The sequence below is a fragment of the Simochromis diagramma genome, unplaced genomic scaffold, assembly GCF_900408965.1.
Source record: "Simochromis diagramma unplaced genomic scaffold, fSimDia1.1 OVJJ01000802.1, whole genome shotgun sequence".
In the NCBI taxonomy this organism is placed as follows: domain Eukaryota; kingdom Metazoa; phylum Chordata; class Actinopteri; order Cichliformes; family Cichlidae; genus Simochromis; species Simochromis diagramma.
In genome coordinates, this window is record NW_024387492.1 from 10,452,491 (window position 1) to 10,473,525 (window position 21,035).

The following is a 21,035-nucleotide window of genomic DNA, read 5'->3' on the forward strand; positions in this document are numbered from 1 at the left end:
GCCATGGCCTGTGAGTCATAAACATATGCTGCAATATGCAAAATGTTTTCTCAAACTTCCCAGCGCGAATGAATTCATCACAAACTATGGCGACCAAAATATACTGCGAATGAGATGATTTACACTCAGGCATGTTGGTAGATTTTTAGAGCACATACTACTTAAACTAGAATTGTGTACAGTGCAAATATCTCAGTCTTTAACTATGGAACAACCTCACTGCCAATATAAACAAATTTCATAAAAGTTATTATACTTAAAGGAAGCAAGTCTGTATGTATAGTGTGCCGTGTCTGTTTAAATTATGAAAGAACACATGTGTCTGTACACGAGTGTCCTCAGGTTACTGACTGAGGCTGCTGAGCTGGCGGATGACGTTGGCCAAGGAGATGTTAGTCACACATTCCAGCTCGTTCTTGATGTTTCTTGGCAGCACCGTGTGGCACAGGTGCCTGGGCTCGATGGTGCGCTTCACCAGCGGCATCCTTCTGCTGAGAAACCGCTACCTGATAGAGGAAGGGGGGGGCAGAAAAAAGAAAGAATACAAAACTTCAGTGAATCAATTCTTGTCATAAATCTACTTTTGCTATTTATTACACCTTCAAATATAAGAGGTACAGAAAACGCAGTCTTCACTCACACCCCGACTGAGAGAACGAGAGAGATGGGCTGCAGGGTGAATATGAAAAAGGACACGTATAGAAATGGAAATAACTGTGGAAAAGGGTCTCAAGTAATAGAAAATGCAGAAAAATAGGACACAAGTAATGTTTTGACATTGCCAATAGCCATGTTGCCTCATCTGTTTCACTGACGTCCCGCTGTCTTGTTCTTTTCATCATGCATAGCCTGCATAACACACCTCAGCACTTTGTCTGCCCACTCAACCATGCTAATGGCATTAAGGCTGCACTGAGAGCTGCTAAGGCTCACATCTCCTCCTGTCAAACTAACACACAAAAGAGGGACAGCTGGGTAAAACCACAGAACACACAGCGATGATACACACCCACGACTACTCACTGTTGTGTCACCTAAAACACCCTTTCACCCCCAAAACTATACGAGAGGTGTTAAGCAGTACAAAGGTATAAAGTGTAACACGTGGAGTATGCTTAAAGTTCACTCCGTTTATCTTGGTTTGTTTTTGACTCATAACCTGCCGGTGAACAGGTTTTCTCCCACAAACAACCCCTCCCCTCCTGCTGCACCCAAACCAGGTCATTTCATTTCCCTATTAATACATTCACTATTAAAGCGCATGAGTGCAGTCATTCACTGAAGTTTATATCTTTACAAACACAGACAGGTGTTTGACTTTGTTTTTTATTCTTTATATTTAATAGAAACACTGCTGGGTAAAAGTCTTGATACACCCTACGTTTCTTTATATTTTGCTAGGAAAATTAGAAAAATTTGGAGCAACGATTTTCTCAAAAACACTGGGAAATACACTGCATGTGGCAAAAACAGAATTTGAAGAATTCTAACAAGATTGAAAGCAAATATTTTTTATGACCGCCTTTAGTCTTCAGCATAGCCTGAACTCTCTTAGGCAAGCTTTGTTGTCATTTTCTTAAGTCATTTTCAAGAATAGCTCTCCAGGTTTCTTGAAGGACATTCAAAGCGCTTCTTTGGATTTTTGGCTGCTTTTTGTTTCGTTCTCTTTCAAGATGATCCCACACTGGTTAAGTAATGCTAAGGTCCAGGTTTTGGAGAAGCCAATCAATGACTGATCGTATTCCATGTAATAAAAAAAAAAAAAGAGACCAGTAGCTAAACATAGCCATTCGCTAGCATGATACAAATTGTCATATATAGGAGTTATGAAAATAAGGAGGAAACAAGGACCAGCAATAGCAAGTAAAGAGGGCTTAATGCATGTCTCCCTTAGTGACCAATATGTGCAATTTCTTAAAGATCAAGTACTCAGATGAACCAGCGGACCAACTGACAGGTTTGGTAAATGGCCTGTATTTGTATAGCGCTTTACTAGTCCCCAAGGACCCCAAAGCGCTTTACACATCCAGTCATCCACCCATTCACACACACACACACACACACACACATTCACACACTGGTGATGGCAAGCTACATTGTAGCCACAGCCACCCTGGGGCGCACTGACAGAGGCGAGGCTGCCAGACACTGGCGCCACCGTGCCCTCTGACCAGGTATGGACAGTGATTGACATGTGATGTTTCCAGTGCCCCAATATATTATTAGAAATGCTTCCATCATTGAGGAATAATCACAACTCTTCACTGTAACCACAGAAATGTAAGACCAGAATGTATCCTGGCTAAGGATGTTAAGATGAGAGCGAGAAGGTCCAGAAAAGACTGTGCTGAGGTGAGTCATCTAGGAAGCATCTTAAATGGGAGCATCAGTGTCCATAAAAGGAAAAACCAACAACATGTGCCTCTTTTATGTGTTGCTGAAATGGTTTGAAAGGAGAGTGGAAGTGATGTTAAAATGACACAAACCCAAACATGGTGCCAATCTCTGCCCACCACTAAAATAACAAGAGATCCTCTCCACTTCAGAGATCCTTTGAGTGTACACACACTCACCATCCTCTCCTCACTGGGAACAACTCTTGGCACAATGGACACTTGTCAGAATCCAGATGTCTTCAGAATATCAAAACTACCTGCCAGCTGTTACCATGTTGACCTTTAACAAGCAGGCAGAGCAGTACTACCCAAAGTAGCATGTAGGAAGATCATCTTGAAATGCACATTTCCAAGGGAAACGCATGCCATAAACTATATTCTCATATGAAAAATATTTGCCACTTGAACATTTTGAATGTACATTCAACTCTGTTTAGCTTCTACTGGTTGTCAGACAACTGGCTCAAACCTAACCCAAATAATTCAACACCTAGTCTGAGGCTTTTTACTTTACTAAAGATTAAACAAATGAGCCATAAAATATAAATGAATTAATTCATTGCTAAGAGGCTCAGAAGTGCTGATAGGGCTAGGCAGATCATGCCTTTCTCCCGGCTTCTGGTCTTTGTGTTATGTAAAGCTGCCCAGCTGCTGCTGGCAGCTTTGTAAAGACTATGAGTCCACTTTTCAAAATGTCAAACTCTTCATGTCCAAAACAGTAATATTTGTCATCTTAATTTATAGTCTCTTCTGAAAATTAAGCTGCATCTCCCTAAACGTTCCTTGTCAGAACTCTTTAGTATGAGTGCTGTGCTCCTTAAAAAAAAAAAAAACTCCATCTCTTATGCAGTTTTCATATCAGAAATCAATAACACATTTATTTATCTATCTATCTTTAATTAGTTTATGTGCAAAGTAAGTCACTTTAGATTGTGTATACTCAGCATATCAGAGAGGTTCAGTGAGAAAACGGGCAGACACGCTCACACACACACACACACTTTGTAACATGTGGGTTTATTTCAAAAGGGAAGTTAGTAAAAAAAAAAAAAAAGAGTTTAAAAAAGATACGTTTTTTTTAGTTATTAAAATGACCTGTGAAATTATAAAAAATACTGAGTTAAGTTAAATGAATCTGGGAGAAAAAAAACAAATTCAATGAATTTAAAATACATACATACCTGGATAAAAAAAAACAATAAAAAAAAAAACAATAGGACACCAACAGTCTTCAATTGGCCTTCCCAGAGCACAAAATTCAACATTACTAAAGTGTCGGATCTCCTTGAACAGCCAAAGAAGAGATCTGAACGTCTTTCAAGAAGCCTGGCGAACTATTCCTGATGACATCTTAAAATAAATGACAAGAAAGCTTGCCTAAGAGAGTTCAGGCTGAAGAAGTTGAAGAATAGAGATGGTCATATCAAATATTGACTTTCAAGCTTGCTAGAATAGTACAAATTCTGCTTTTGCCTTATATATTTTATTCCCTTGTAGTAATTTTCCTGGCACTAAAAGAATAAAGAATAAACGAGGGGCTGCTCAAAACTAAAACAACTGTTAATTTACATTAAATAAATCAGAAAAGGCCAAGAGCCTATATGATTTTTTTTTTTTTTTTTTTAAACAGTGAATGTGTTGTCCTTTTAACAACCTTCCTTCTAACCAATCACAAGAGTTAGTTTTTTTTTTTTAAGCTGACAGAGAACAGGTTTGTTTAAAGGGGGGATTAAAAGCAAACAGTGACAGAATATTAAGTTTCCAGACAGCAGCGAAATAACAATGAGAAACAGGAGAAACAAACAATTTTTGGCAGAGGCGGGAGGCGTGCACAATCTCAATATTAGTACTTTTATTTTCATCTGCCTTTTTAAACAAGTACGGCAAGGATGACAGACTTGATTTTGATTGTATCGAAAACAAAGCAGCAGTAGATAAAACCACACAAAAAAAAAAAAGCACAAAAAAAAAAAATAAATAGATGGTAAGTGATAATACTGATCCTTCTTGGTGTGGGCATTTCAAATAGTAGACACTAACAGTTTTCTTTGCTCTCAAAAACAGATTTATGAACGATTTAAAAATACTCTGCTCAACGATTTGGTCAAACTGAAGCAGTTATGAATTTCAGTGTTTCAAAGTCACCAATAAAAATCAAAGTCAATGAAGAGATTCACTTCTCTTATCTAGCTTTAATCTTGTTTTCCAATAAACGCAGACAGAAGGAGTGTTGATCTAGTACAGGCAGGCAAGGTTACTGCATTAACTTAAAATAAGTTGGCACATCATTAGTAAGTAAACACAGTTAACTTCACATTGCCTTGCTTTTCAGTCAGTGTCTTGCCGCACTGCATGAGCTTGGATTGTGATGAATGACTGCAGCATACAGTACATACTGCCTGCTGACAGGATATGAAATAATTTAGGACTGCCGTCCATGATGGAGGAAGATATTCTCTACCCACACATGATTACTCACAAACTGCTAGCACACACTTTCATTCTGCGTTTTTACACTTACGTTTCCATATTATATGGTGGCATGATGATGTAAGTATATGACAGCATTGCTCCTGTTAGAATTTCTTCAGTCATATATACAATCTTGGTTGTGATCAAGAGATAAATTGGGAAAATATAAGAGAAGAAAAACAAAGAAGGGCTGATGGGACAACTGCAGGGCACTAAGCTCAAACATATTCACATTTAGAAAACTAACAGAACTATAAATATTGTCCTGAATGAGATAAGGGGTTTGATAACAGGTCGGTCAAGCTAGAGTAAAAATTAGATGGCATCCTCCTTGTGACTAGGAAAAGTTGGTGGTTGCTTTGACATTGCATTGAAATGGTTCAATTCCTACAGAAAAGCAAAGTGCTGTAGTAACGGCATTACTATTTGCACGGGATCATCTAAATTTCTGTTTCAGAGCTATGAGGTTGTGGATGGACACTGAATATAAGTAGTTAATGTCCATTTCTGTGAATGTTGATGGCTATTTAATCACACTTAATGGCAAGATTATCACAAACAGGCTGCATGTAATTGCTAACTTGACCTCATTCAATCACAAACTGATAGCAGACTGACTTCGTACTATTGCGGGTTCATTACAGTCTTGATTCACCAAACTCACTTTAAAGATAGCAACTGACTGCAAGTGGTCGCAGACCTGGTACCCAGTTTCAAAGGCAACGAGATCACAATTTCATTACAGACTGTCACAGTAATTATGGTCATGCTGTGGCCTCCAAGCAGTTTTTCCAAGTGTGCCACAAAACTAACATTCAGATTAAATAAAGAACTCAAACATGGTGATTATACTCTGGAGTATAGAGACACCATAGACAGAAAATTATTCTTGTTATAGTTCTTCAAAGTCTGACTGAAGTTTGCCTGCAGGGCGCATGCATAGTTAGTGTAATGTAATGTAAAATCTCAGCGTATGAATCAACCTGGATGCTTGCTCAGAGACTTGCACTGGGTGAAATTTACGTCAGCAGAGCCCATAAAAACAGCTGCGTTAACGACAAACCACCGAATAGGAGATTTATTGAAACACCCCCCCCCCCCCAAAAAAAAAACAATACAAAACAAAGCAAAAAAGTACTCAACACCCTGTTAAATAATGAATGCTCATCTTGAATGGTTAATCTTATGAAAAGGATTGAAGCATTTTCAAATCTGACAGTCAACAGTGTGCATTTTGTGGGCTAAAATGTTGCTATAGGCATACTGATTGATATATTTTGTTGTCATTCAAGCCCTGAGGAGATGATTGTCCTAAAACTGAAAGGCAAAATTGTAGGTTCAGCAGAAGAGATCATTTCTAAGGAGAAAGTACAGTTCACATGACAGAAAAATTATTGTGTATGCATTTTTCTGTTTCAGATTTGGTCTTTGTAATGTGTGGCATAAGCACAATGAGTTGCAAAATCTAAAATCTTGTAATTATCTTAGACTTTGATTCACTTTTACGTCTAAGTATCAAAGTATCGAAATAGTTTTCACACAAGTATTCTTAGATTTTTGACAATGCTGCACAATAGCTGTTCAATGAAAGAAACGTATGTAGATGACAAAACTGACAGCTCATATTAAGGAAATATTACACTGCTCCATTTTCTCTTTTATCTTGATTCAATCAGGAAGACACTGGATAGGTGTTTGAGAGAGTGCCACGGTCTCTCTATACTTTTTCTCTATTGGGATGATTACTACACATATACGCACACAACAAATTAACATTCATGTGATTTTACTTTTCCCCCCCCATCCCATCTACGGACTAGTCAATCCCTGTCAGCACACCCTTTGGCACTCTGCTACTACTTTTATGGCTCATTCATCTTGATGGGAGGGCGCGGGGGGTGCTTCCCGCTGTCACCTATCACCATAGCAACAGCTGCAGTGGGATGTCATCGGTCACTTTATAATATCGCACGTTATGCGGGGGGCAGGAAAAGGGAAGAGGAAGTGAATGGGTCAAGATCACAGTGACACTTCGCAACAACGATAGCACTTGATGAATAAATGCAATATGAGTGGGAGAACAAGCCAGAGATCAGGGATTGCTCATCCATTGTGTACAGGCACAAAGTGGGGTGAGGGACGGCACATGCCAGGAGAGAGCTAGGGGCCTCCTCTGGTGCAGCTCGTTGCACCCGAACAATGAGTCCAACTGAAGGCTCTAATGAATCCTAATGGAGTATTTACTCACTCACACTGCAGCACAATATAGCTCCCGACCCCTCAATGTGGAGCTAGTCAAAGACCTTTTATGTGGAGGGTTTTCAGAACTGCCAGACTACACCATCAGATACACTATGAGATAAGAGTGGATAAAAATGTAAGAGAAAACAAGATGATTTTTGTGTGTTGGTAAATTATACAAGGAATTTTAAATGAATACAAAGAAACCTCAGATAAGACAGAATTTGCATTTCTTTACAAAAAAAACAATAAAAATCCAGCGTTGATCCAATTTGCTGAGTCTTAGTTTGCCATTAGTAGCTGCATCAGAGTAGTTTGGGGAAAAAATAAATATATATTTAAAAAATATATATATATATTTTAAAAAAAATAAATAAATAAAAATCACAAGCTGACTAAAGTAAGCTGCGATAAGGAAGCCAGCCAGTGGTAAGGAAAGCAAATTGCCTGGGTCTCAAGAGAGATCTCATCATTAAGTGATGTAAAATTCATGGTCTGAACTCTGATTTTTCTGCTGGATCACCATGAAACAGAATCCAACACAAGGCACACATAGAGAGTCTGCATGCGCTCATGCACTGATTCTAAATGTAACTTTTTTGAAATTTCCAAACAATATGCAATTTCCTATTTCATCCACAAGCGTACTGACCTAAGTACGAAGAAAAGAGAAATATTCGGATCCTTTTTGTTAAAAAGATTTTTTAACAGTTGATTTCTAGGATTAACAGTTTAACTGAGCTAGTATGAACTTTGGTTGATGTTTTTTGGGGGGGTGGGGGTGGATATACAAAATGTTCATTCTACTTTCGTTCAACTTAACACTTCCCTATGACGTGATCAGTATCCTTGGAACTGTAGCTTGCAGTAACGGCATGGTATTGAGTAAAATCCAAGCTATAATTAAAATCTACGCACCAGATGAAACCTCTGCATTCCTAGTGTGCTAATAAAAAACATCTTTCATCTGTACATTACACATAACACTTTTCTATTTCTGAAGCAACATAATTCAGTACTTCTTCAGACCATCCTATTTGTGTGCCATCACATTAAATGCACAGAAAAGAAACTGCAATTGAGTTAGTATCTACATGCTGACATCCAGTCACCTGTGGAGGTCACCAATTTAGCTAATGAATCTGGCGTTCTAAATCCAGCATAATAGTTATACCACCGGCACCATCTATAGGTGTACGCCTATAGATGGTGCCATCTATTAGGAAACAAAACAAAACTCTCATACTGACAAACTGAACCAATCTGTTAGACTCTGTTTTGAAGATGAATCCTCTTAAAAAAAACAAAAACAAAAAAAAAACAAAACAAACATTAGCAATTTCCTGTGTACTGATGTTTCCAGGGAGGATCTTTGCCAGTTAAGGCACTACTTTGCACAGGAAGTATAATAAGGGATTTCTCGTGCTCACTGCACAGATCTACGATTTCTGTGTCAGTGACATCTTACTTTCTTTTTGCATTGATCCTGCCCACAGTTGCTGCAAATTAAAAATGACAAATTAGCAAGACAGAGTGTGCTGCTAAGCAACAGCCATAGTGACATGAGCATTCGAATGAATGGTCATGACCAGGTGTGTTTAAAACTAGCTACAAGTTTGGTTGGTGCAGCTCATAAAGTCTGTAGACAAGTCTTAATAGATAGACCAGTCACTGCAACCAGCCCTTGGGATTTAAAAATGCAGCTTCAGAGCATTTTGATTCTTACAGCTTAAAAATTAATGCATTTTCTGTGTCAAATTAGCCTGAACATTTTGTCCTTTGTTCAGTGACTCTGGGAACTACAGCTGTATTCTTAGAGTTCTCTATGAACTAAGAACAGCTGCAAACATAAAACACGGGCATATAATCAGTGAAGCTGGCACAGCCTCAGCAAGCCAATGGCACTGGGTTAGGAGTTCAAACTGGCAACGCTTAATAACAGCTGGTTTAAATCAGTAATGCAGATTTGCAGTGCAAGAAAGCTACTGCAGTTCATTTTCCAAAGAAAACATAGGCAAATAAAATAACTGGGCAAAGCTGAGCTCAAGATCTATCAACAGGTCTGTTTCTTCCTTTAGCCTATTTAAAAACAAAAAACATTTTTAACAGCTGCAGAGGTCAACAGGAACAGTACTATATCTGGCTCATCATCCAGCTATTAATTTTTTAAATGCCATTTGTTGTGACTGAAATTCTCTTTGCATCACATTTTAAAGCAGCTGAAATTGTGTTACATTTTTAACATAAAGAATAAAATTCTGAATTCACTTTGTTCTTTAGGCAGTAAAGTAAATCAGAGGGTACAGAGTTGGTACAAAAAGACAGATTTTTTTCAAATCAGTGATAAAATACTGAAGGAAAGAGGGCCTAATGTTAAAATCAATACCACTGAGGATTTATTAGGTGACCTATTTAAGCCGGACACCTCCCCTTTAACCAGAGTGTCCAGGGTTTAATATGCTTCAAAGAAAGTGCTTATCAGATTATAGAGAATCAAATCTTGGGGTTAAGAGCCTTCAGACAACTTTTGTGACACTCTGAAACAAAAAAACCAGCGAGTCTGATGCAAGATGCCTACAGACTTATAAAAAGAGTGCCTGTTCAAGCAACCCCCTATTAAAGCTTTGCTGCAGTTGGTGGGAACAGACTGTCAAGCCTGACAGATGAGGTGAGTAGCCAGAGGAGCGATCATATGTACATAATGAAACAAAATGCACAAATACCCTGAAGATGTTGCAATCTTCTGACAGCAACCTACGAGACCGGTGGAGTTTCTCATCAAAGCATGTATTCAAATAGCAGGCCCGCATCACAAGAATAACCGCATACATGCATCAGCCCCTGCTCCCCACCCTCAATTCTTCAACTCACCCATCACAGCAGATCACGCTGGCAGAATATATCATGGCATGCGCCAGTGTGTCATCCTCCCAATTAAAATTATGCATCAGCAGACCCCCACCCCCCTTCTGGGGTGAGTTGTCACCTTGCAGGCCCTCACCAGCATGGTGCTATAACACACAGACACATAGAGACCTCTTGTTGTCGGGCTATAAATACACCTGCAGCACCAGTGCTGTCACTTTTGGCTCACACAGCTATGCTAACTAGGTTTGCTGGTAGTGGGAAACTTTAGAGTGCTTGTGGCAAGGGATAAGGGAAGATAATAAGCTTATTTCCTCGTCTCAATAACTGAATTTCTGACTGCACCATTTCTCATGTTATCCTGTCTGATATGCTGTATTACTTGCAGATAAACAAAAGCTTTTCCTCCGTAGTGGTGCAAACTTTATTTCAAACTGAAAGCTTCCTTGGTGGTTTTCCCTCATCTGAGCTCAGCTGTTTGGACCCCGGGTCAATCTGTGGACTTTTTTCATGTACACTTAAGCAAGGCAATCATTTACCATGATGCCCTGCATATCCTTTTGATCAAGGTGAGCATCTTGGAACACTGGTATTCAAATGATACATATCCACTCGCTGGCTGACTTTCTGAGCTGTACTGATGCTGCCTGGTAGCTGTGAACAATTTTCAAGAGTTGTTTCAAACAACAACAAAAAACTGCAGTTTGTGTTTGTTAAGAATTAACAATTTCCATCTAATATAACATTGAATTGATTGTAAAGGTCTTGATAATAATCAATAAGTAATTGAATCGTCAAGCATAAATAATTTCTGATCTTAAATATGCACATAGGCCCCCAAAAAAAAAAAAAAAAAAAAAAAAAAACCCTCCAGATTTTGTTGTTTCATTGGTTTTGGCATGTACTACTCCCTTTACAAAATAGCGGCTGTATAATGGGTTCCTTAATCCGCCACACACACACACACACACACACACACACACACACACACACACACACACACACACACACACACACACACACACACACGCAAGTTGTTCGCCTGCCAATGATGCAATTAAAGGGAACTCGTTCTAGCCCGCTGTAAGACCTCAACCACAACTGCCCCTAGAGGATAGCAAAGAACCAAAACGTTCCTGTCATCAAGCGTTATCTGTCGGTGCGCTTGTGAAGAGAAGTCACTGACTCAACAGTGAGTTTCCGTCCACTATTCTTTACATTCAAAATCTTATTCAATAAAGAACCTTACACTGACTGAGCAGCTGGACACAGGCCACATTGTGATTGGTTACAAAGAGATTTGATCCCTTCGGACGTTCATTTAGCAAACATGCTTTATCCTACTGTAAGACGTGCACAACTAAATATTCATGGACATCTGTGTGCCAGCGTCAATGAGTAAAGTGTCTGATGAACAAACAGACTCCTAGAAGTTTATCTGCTGAGTGCACAGAAACCCACTGGTATGAATAATGAAAGCCCACTGCTCAATTATAAATGTCTGCATGCTTGCACTGTGCAGCTGCGCTTGTTTGGCCTGTGAGGGAAATTTCATTATACTAACTCCCTTGTTGTTCATACAGACGTGAAGGACATGCGCACACAGTTACCAGAGCAGCCACCCCAGTCAACTTAAAACTAAAGACACTAACATTTAAAGGAAAAAAAAGAAAGAAAAAAAATTGCCAAAAACTAGAAGCACATACAAATTTACAAGCCCAACACGGAGTAGATATATTTGATCCAGCTTAAAAGCTGGTTGGGAGGGCAAAATAAATAAATCAAAACCATTTTCTCACTTTGGAGAGTGAGAAAACGTTAGACATTAAAATAAAAGGTATTTGACCCGATTCATTTTACGTTTTTGTTGCCTTAATATTGACTGGCCATTAGTAGGGAGCCAGTTCCTGTAGAGATCCACTTCCCTGTAGTCTGATTCCTTGGAACCGTTAGTCTGCCTGCCTCTCAATCTCTCTCATCGGTTCTTGCACTCTTGCTACGATCTTGCTCCTCTGTGACAGAGGAAAATAGTGGCACAGTTTACAGTGTGGATATGGAGATTACTTTTAATTTTATTGCAAAAAAGGACGAGTGCCATGGTAAAGCAGGAGCACCTGCATAGCTAGCACGCAAACGCTAAGCTAGCCAAGTGAAGTTAAAGCTGAGTAAATGCTGAACCGCCATTCGCGGTGAAGCCAGCCACTGCTGAACTTCAACACGTAATAAACTAATGATCAGTCAGACTGCAGCCTCTGTTTCTACCTGGTCATGTTTCTACAGTCGAATCACCGTGACGACGCTTTGAAGTCCCTTTGTGCTGGTTTTAATCTTTGATTTATGCTCTTGGCTTTGGGTTCATACTTAAATACTAAGAGAAAGATATACATGTTCTCATGCGGATAGGGATTTGTGTTGGTGTGTGGGGCTGTAGCCTGTAGGTATATATTGTTAAATGGTTATTATGAGACAGTGTGTTTCAGATCATTTTACAGAGTAACACAAAAGTAACGTAACGAGTCATATAACGATTGTCTTTCTCCTGGTGTAATTAAGTAATGTACTGTATTACTTTTAAGTGTTCTGTATATGTGTAATACCTTTTTTACTTTACCTTTTTTGAGTAATGACCCCACACATCACAACAAAGAGGGGAAATACCTCTAACATGCACAAACATTCGACTAAGCGACACATAATTAAGTTGTATCAGTGTAACAATGTAATGTCTTTGATGTGCTGCGTAGAGATGGTGGTGACTGATAAATTATATCAACAATGGAATTGGAATCGCAACATTCTTATCAATTCTCATCCCTAGCTATTAGTGATACCACATCATCTGTTTGGATGGTCTCCAAACGTCACATTTTAGTGATGATAGTTGCTCCTACAGAGCTCTGTAGGAGTGACTAACTCTATGATTTCCTAAATAATAACAGTGATGTTGCAATAAGATGACAATGACATAAAAAATAATCAACACCTAGCAAGAGCTGTTGTTTTATGTTTCACTAGTGCAGCTCTCGTTCAAGAAAAAGCTAGATCAGAACAGTCCAGCTGTCAACAAAACACACCACTGATTAGACCCACCAATATTTGGTTGGAATCCTCAACACTCTTGAACTACAATCCAGATATAAAACATTATCTGGCCTGGTTTTCCACACATAGGCTAACATTTATTCTCACACAGCACACATTTGGACTACTTTTGGCACCTCGGGCTCAGTTTGGTTGTCACATTTCGATACACAATGCTGTGGGGTGAAGTCTGACAGCCCTTGGAGGTCCCCTTACGGGCTGGTGTGCCATACGGTTGAGTGTCATGCCATTTCACAAGCTGCATCTATGACTGTTGTAAAAGTGTCACAGTAAACAACATTTAGCCAAAATATAGACATCCAAACAACTTCAAACTCGACATCGCACTTCCTTGGATCAAAAGCAAGACAGATGCCAAGTGAGAAATGGATCAATTGTTGGGAAAAGTGAAGAACAGAGACACCCACTCACCCAACAGATTCCTGGTTTACTAGATTACTGGTCAAGTAAAGCAGTTCCCTCCGGTTCAGAAACCCAGGTGCTGCTTTATTTCTTTTCAGCATGTCATTGTAACACCAAGGCTTATTCTCATCTTCTCCAGTGTTGGTCTCATTCTTTTTGTGACTTCTTGAACTCTTCTTCTTGTACTAAAGACATAATTTTAATATTCTTTTACAGTCTTTTTATGTTTCACAGTTTCGGACAATGAAATCACTCACTGATGGTAATATCTGCTATGGCGTCGTCCTTGACGTCTGCACAATTTGTGGAATGGGAGAGCAAGACTGTCTCTCAAATGGCAAATCCAAATCTCTAGAAAAATAAATAAATTAAAAAGGTCATACATTAGCTTTCTAAGAAATAAAACTATTTTTCAAATTTGTCATGACTTTATTTTTTGTGCATTGTGTCATGTTGTTATATTTAAAAAAAAATGTATGCCAAGTCATTATATTTACTCCATCTTCACTATTCATAGTTTTGTTTTGAAGATTCTTTGTGAAAGAAGACTGACACGGTTTCTTTAAAAACAATATTGTGCAAAAGTCTTGAGCCGAACCTCCTATCTTTATATGTTGCTTCCAAGGAGGCAGACTTTTTCATTTGGTCTTGAGAAATAGTTCTCTAGACTTTGAGGGTCTTTCAAAGTTTTTCTTTGGACTTTGAACAAAAAACAAAACAAAACAGGATCTTCTTTGATCATTCATACAATGCCAAAGTGTCTGACTGGCAACAACTTTATTTTTCAGAATGACAATGATGCCTATGGATTAAAAACTTACCTGAACAGAAAAAAAACATCTGCCATGAGTTGCCTTTCCTAAAGCCTGGACTTCAACATTATTAAAGCAGTGTGCGATCATCTTTGAATGTCCTTCAAGAAGCCTGGAGAAAGCCTTGATGAATACTTAAAGAAAATATAAGAAAGTTTGTCTAAGAGAGTTCAAACTGAGTTGAAGAATAACGGTGGTCATGCCAAATATTCACTCTTAAGCTTATTAGAATTGTTCAAACTGTTTTTGCCTTATATACCATAAATCCATTTATGTTTTCACATGTTTCAATAATTCACTGCTGCTATTCTAGGAAAATGGATGTCTCAACACCTTTGCAGAGTACTGTACGCAGTACCACGCAATGTATAGCTCATGTATAGCTGTGTGCCCTTTTTAAGGTATCTTCTTTATGAATAAAATTGGACAGACTTTCACAGAAGAACCATAACTTCTTCTGCAAGTTTAAAGTTTTCTGAGCTCTGTTCAGAAATAGATGGTCTCCAGACAAAGAGAGAAAGAGAAAAAGGGGGGAATATGAGGTGGGCTGAGAGGGGGATGCTTGCGGCAGAAAAAAGAAAAAGCTGTGTGGGTGGTATCGGGGGAGAAGGAGAGAGATCATCTTTTCTCATTGAGATCAATCCCTGAGTCTACAACAGGGCCTCTGTGTTCTAGGGCAGAGAGGAGAAGTAAAAAAAAAAACTGGACAGTAGAAGCTAATATTTCATTGATACTGCAATTTTTCTCATATATTGCAGTACAGTAGGCATTGTGATTCAGTACTGTACAACATACCAATTCACATTCATTTGACTGAAATAAATACCCCAGGTGGAGAACAAGTCAGAAGCAGTTATTCTCAAAATAAAGTGACATGAATCACAAGATATGGCACCCTGCTATGCTGCGCCTGCGCCTTAAGCACTCACATTTTCATGTTGATCACTGCATCACACCTCTATCTACCTACCTCTGGTGCAAAAGTCCAAATTCAGCACACTATAGCTGAACTGTTCTTCTGTCAATTCCCTTTGATCTACATCTAAGAATGAATCATGGTCTGAGACTGAAAAGACGAGAGGAGGTTTGTAAAACAGCTTGGAGGCAAAGTGTATTTCAGTCAGTCTCTCCTGCACCACTGCCTTGAGTACAGTGAGATGTGTTTAAATAAGACCAAAAAAAGGCTTTAACTTCCAAAGTTTATATAAATAATTTTTTAAATTTTCATAATAAAAACCAAACAAAACAACCAGTTCCATAATTTTTTTCATATGCAAATTTCACATGTTAAGACAACCTGAGACATACGCGCACAAGGCACACCTACCGTGAACCAATGTGTTTGTGAATACAACAATAGCAACATCCATTCAAGACCATTCAACGAACCCAGTGGCATTTGGCAGGAATTGCGAAATGGTTATATGAGAGAAGCAAGAGGGAAATCAAGGCAGATTTGTGGTCTAAACTAGAGCGATCAGACAGTGCCCAGAGCAGCTGTGCAGATCTCTCATAGGCTGTCTTGTGGCTGTGTGCAATGTCAGTGTTTGTATCTGTGCATGAGAGATGATTCTGAGAATATGGCGCCTGGAGACCAGAACAATGATGGTTAGTGAAGATGCCCTTGCTGTGAGGAGGCTTAAGGCAGCACCAGTGGTACAGAACAGCAGGGCTGACCACTGGGGTGATATCAAGTGCTCATTTGAGCAAGCTAACTATAACATTTTCTAATGATACATTCCTCAAGCAAGCATGCCATGAGCTGCATCCTCTTTGTTCACACTGTAGCTTACCAAAACCAGGGACGGTCAACTAGTGTTGTGCCATGTCATATCAAATTTATATGTGAAATAAAAGTATCACAGCAATGACATTGCGACCCCATGTGTTCACGTCCTCCAGTACACACAATGAGATGAGCCAGGGATGTCTGAGATCAGGCATGTTGCAGCATGTTGCCTTCCTCATCCTGGCTCTTCCAGAGCTTTCCCATTATGAGAATGCACTGTCACCAAGCGCGTTCTCATAGCGGGTCATCTGATTGTTGGGGTTTTCTCTGTATCACTGTAGGGTCTTTACCTTACAATATAAAGGGTGTTGAGATGACTGATTTGGTACTATATAAACAAAATTTATTGAATTGATGCCCTTCCCAACACAACCCTGTGTCTGCTGCCAGTTTCAAACTGAGTTGTTTGTAATGCAAATTTGCAACATACTTTTCCAACAGCTCTGGAAAATACACTTCATTTTTCTTGCACAAATAAATGCTTTTGCTTGACAACTGCATTCCCCAATAAAACATCACCATTTTTTAAAATTTCATCATGAATATCAATATTGCACATTTCCTTTAAATATCTTGATATAATTTTTTTGATCGTTAAGTGTCGCCCTTTCTATCTCCCTCGGGAATTCACTGCGGTCATTGCCTGCACTGTTTACATTCCGCCTCACGCGGAAACACAGCAGAAAATAAATAAAATCAAAGACTCAGCGGTCCTGTTGCTCTATTTTCACCTGTATCGCAGGCAGATGTTTGCCCTCTGCAGGTGTGCCGCAGCGGTCAGTGGAAGAATCCGCGAGTTTGTCTGTGAATTTCCCCATTCTGTCGTAGCGTACTCGGTGCTTGCTCGGACATTTAGGGGTTTTTTACCTGTAAAAAGAAGTTTTCTTCCCACGCAGTGAACAGCGGACGATAATGTTTTTGTCACTTTTTACGGAATCAAACTCAAAGTAAGGTCAGTACTTCCACGCTTTAAACGCTGCACGCTCATACTCTCTCCCGCACTCAATATATTATCCATTGTTGATCTTCACACAGCTGTTGCCACAAAAAAAAAAAAAAAAATCACGGTTTTAGTAATGCAGCGTGCTTACGGGAAGTGGCAGTAATCTAATTACCTTTTTGCAATAGTAATCCCTTACTTTACTTGTTACTTGAAAAAAGTAATCGGATTACTGCCCATCTCTGTTTCTCACTGCTGACTTGCATTTGTGTAAACAACTACAAAGAGCCACATGGGTCAGTATGACTTGGGTCAAACACTAATTGAGCACCTTGAAAGTGTAACTAGTCATTAAACAGATGTAAAACAAAAGGATATAATAAACTACAGTATCAAATACATATCTTATACCTAAAAAATGATAGTAATAGGTGGTCCTACAGTAGCAGCCAAGCAGGCAGAGGCCAGTCACTGCCCTTTAGGCCCTTTTCCATATATAGAAACAGTTTGCTCATTAGGGGTCAACAGGTCAGCCGCAGGCATTTTTTGACCTGTGCCTTCTGATATCTCATGACCACCACACTGGCTTCCTCCACCTTATGCACACGCACACATTTAATCCTGGACGATTTTAAAATCCCTCTGCAAGTCAAAATGGTAGATGCTAATCGAGACAACTGGGTGGGAGGAAAGAATGAATCTCTACAGAAAAAAAAGAAGCTAAAGCAAATTATAAAATGTGGTCTAAAAGGCTTGTATTAACAGTACTATAGAAGATTTGACTCAATTAAGGCTTTGGTCATTCACTTACTCTGTCATTACATAGAATAATGATAAAGACGCGGATTCTCCAGGCTTACCAGGCAGTTTTTCCAAGCAATGAGAAGACATTTTTATATTATGGCAGACTGTTACTTAAGGTGTCTGCATGATTCAGTTCACTATATTCAGTGAATAGGAGCGCTTGTGTGCATGCTGGTCTACAGACACAATCCTGTCTTCCATCTGCATCCACACACATGTACACACATACACACACAAGTCATCCATATAGATTTGATCATTAGATCAAAAAAAAAAAAAAAAATCCAGTTTCTTGTCTCTAGAGAAAGCAATACGGGTGACAATGGTACAAAGATGAGGGAGACAAAGCACCTCTTGGTCCCTTTTCTCCCTCTTTCTTTTGGCTGTCACCAGGCATTGTGAGGCTCTCTGCTCGTCTCCTGTTGGCACATCTTGAAAGGGAAGCAAAATCCAATTCTTCCGACAGGTAGAAAGCCCCTGACTTGCGTATTCCCTCTACCTGTTTGCTTCTGGGGTTTTTTTCTCTTCTTATCGGTGGGCATATTTCAAGCCTCTAGTCTCCTCAGCCGCAATAAGTGAGGCTTGCGTGTGTGTGCGTGCGTGCGTGCGTGCGTCTACACAGGCAAAAGTAACAGACGAATAAGAAAGAGACATAATCTATAGTAGCCGTTATCTCTGCTCCCACACGATTCTTTGTTATCTATTACAGTTGGTCAAACTTTGGCTTCTCTGCCACCCTCCTCATCACTGCACCCCTGAGAGTGTGTGTGTTAGGATATCTGAGACACCCTGCCCTTGTCAATCATAGTCACCACTGCATCATTCGACAACCCAGAGCTCTCGATGCTCCTCTGCTACTAGATAAGCACTTCCTAAGCTAAACTAATAGTCCAGCTCTCCCTCCCACACATAAGAGCCCTTCACTTTGCAAACATAGAAGTGTCTTCCGCCCCTTAACAGATATGCAGGAGAAATTCAGGAAAAGAGGCCCCCTGCAGTAAATACACTACATATATTAATCAAGTAAGCTCAGACTCAGGAACAAGGTTCGTTAAACTCCCCAATGCATTTTAATAATTTGTGATCCAAATCAAAGCCCGTGGAAGTAAGTTTCTTCTATTTTCTATAACTAAGCAAAATTTGGGTATTTGCAAGGAATAATAAGACATTCAAGTTAATGCACTCTCTCAACAGCATTTCGACTGAACAGCTTGATGGTTAGTGGAAAATTTTCTAGAACAGCACCAACTACTGCCTGTGTTTACTTTACTGCAAATTTTGTGCCTTTTTACAGTGAAGAAAATGCTAACACATGCTAGCATGTTAGCATGTGGCTGTGAGCGAGCTTATGGTGCTGTGCCCATATTGCACATGCATGAAAGAGAAGATCAGGGAGGCTGACTGGCCAGTCACCAGTAAGAGCCGAGAACACTGGCAACTGATTCCAGACTAAGTTCTCACCGGCTCCGTTTTGAGACTAACCACCGTTGCCAAGCAGCAATAAGGAAATTATATTCATGCAAATTAGTTGCATGCTGTGCGTCAAAGGTTTGCATGTTTGTTGAGGTATTTCCCCTGTTTGTTGTGATCAGTGTTAGAGTCGTTACTCAAAAAAGTCATCATTACACATATTACACAAAACGCTTTTCTTAAGGGTAATGCAGTACGTCACTTAACTATTCCTGGGAAAATGTAATTTGTTATAGTACTTGTTAAATTACTTTCATGTTGCTCTTTCATGTTACTCTTTAAAACAGCTGAAACACGCCATCTCATAATCGCCATTTAAACCTGAGGCTACAACCGCAAGCACCAACACAAATTCCTAATGAGTACACAAATCTCGAAGATCGTTCTCCTGGTAGAATACAAAGCTAACCGCACAAAGCAAAGATGAAAACAAGCACAAAAAAGCAATCGTCATATTGAATCTGCTTTAGAAAAGGGAACAGGTAGAAAGAGAGGCTACAGCCTGACTGCTCATCTGTTTGTTACTTGTTAAGTTAAGGGTCTGGCTGCTGGGGTCGGCAATCACTAAGCTTTTACTCTGGGTTCTTGCCTAGCTTAGCTTAGCATGCCGACCTAGTAGATGCTTGCAAAAAAACAAACTTGTGTTAGCAGCATAATGCGGTCGTTTCTGTCCTGGATGCAGTTTTCTACTTTACCACGTTACCATTTATCTCGCCCTTTTGTGCAATAAACATAAACGTGCATATCCATGCCCTAGACTGCCTCGCTAGTTTCCTCCTCTGACTTGCGATTGACAGCTGATTATAGTGAGAGTGCAAGAACTGATAAGCAGGATCAATAGACAGGCAGGCTAATGATTCAAAGGAATTGAACTACTATGAACTGGTTTTCTACAAGAACCGCTTCTCGATTCCAATCTCTAATATGCTCTCTGTTTCAGTTGCAAGGAAAAAAAATCTGAACATTGAAAAAAAAAAATAATAATAATAATAATAATAACAATAACAATAATAAGGTGTGAACAACTCCGTTTCCACTCTCTTTTTTGATATTAAAAATTAAAATAAATAAATAAATCAGGAAATGGGATTTTTGACCTTGTCAATGAATGATAAACCTAAGGGTGACAGGTTTGCAACAACAAAATACAACAACTCACGAAGTAAGCATGTTAGTGTTAAGGAAAGCAATGAAACCAGTGACTCTTTTAGAATCAAACCGTGATAGTAATACACTGACAATTAGGGGTGCAACGATACACAAAATTCACGGTTCGGTTCGATACTTTGGTGTCACGGTTCGATATTTTTTCGATACAAAAAAATGTTCATGCCTTTTTAATTTGTCATTTATTAAAATTATAAATATATATTTTAACTCAAAAGTACAGTTTTTAAATTTAACCCTAACCCTTGTGCATGTTTATTTTGACAGCGAATGCGCACCTGTGGACCACTTATGTGCAGCCCTGGTTATTTAGCTCGTCATATTGCAGCCACAGAAATTATTTTGTCCATGAAACCATAAAGCTGCACTTTCTTTTTGCTTTATAGTCTGATTTGTCATAACTTCTCCGTTTTGTGGTAAGCTTTTCTTTGGCTGTCACTTCTTCACCCTGACCTGTCTTATTTGGCTCAGCAGAACTAAAATATATATCCTGCTGCTTTTACACACGCACTCGCATAAGCTCAGCGATTCTCTGCGCGATCAACCTCTCACATGTTTAAGCTTGCTGCGGGAGA

The 21,035-nt window shown here is 39.3% G+C and overlaps 1 protein-coding gene across 3 annotated transcripts in view; it reads right to left on the reverse strand.

Annotated features, from left to right (window-relative positions):
- wasf1 (WASP family member 1) overlaps positions 1 to 21,035 on the reverse strand; it is a 68,152-nt gene that overhangs the window by 36,303 nt on the left and 10,814 nt on the right. For all 3 annotated transcript variants that reach the window (XM_040017338.1, XM_040017337.1, XM_040017336.1), the window contains exon 2: positions 352 to 506. In XM_040017338.1, the coding sequence (XP_039873272.1) occupies positions 352 to 484 (133 nt within the window). In that variant the 5' untranslated portion in view covers positions 485 to 506. The remainder of the gene's footprint in view (positions 1 to 351; positions 507 to 21,035) is intronic.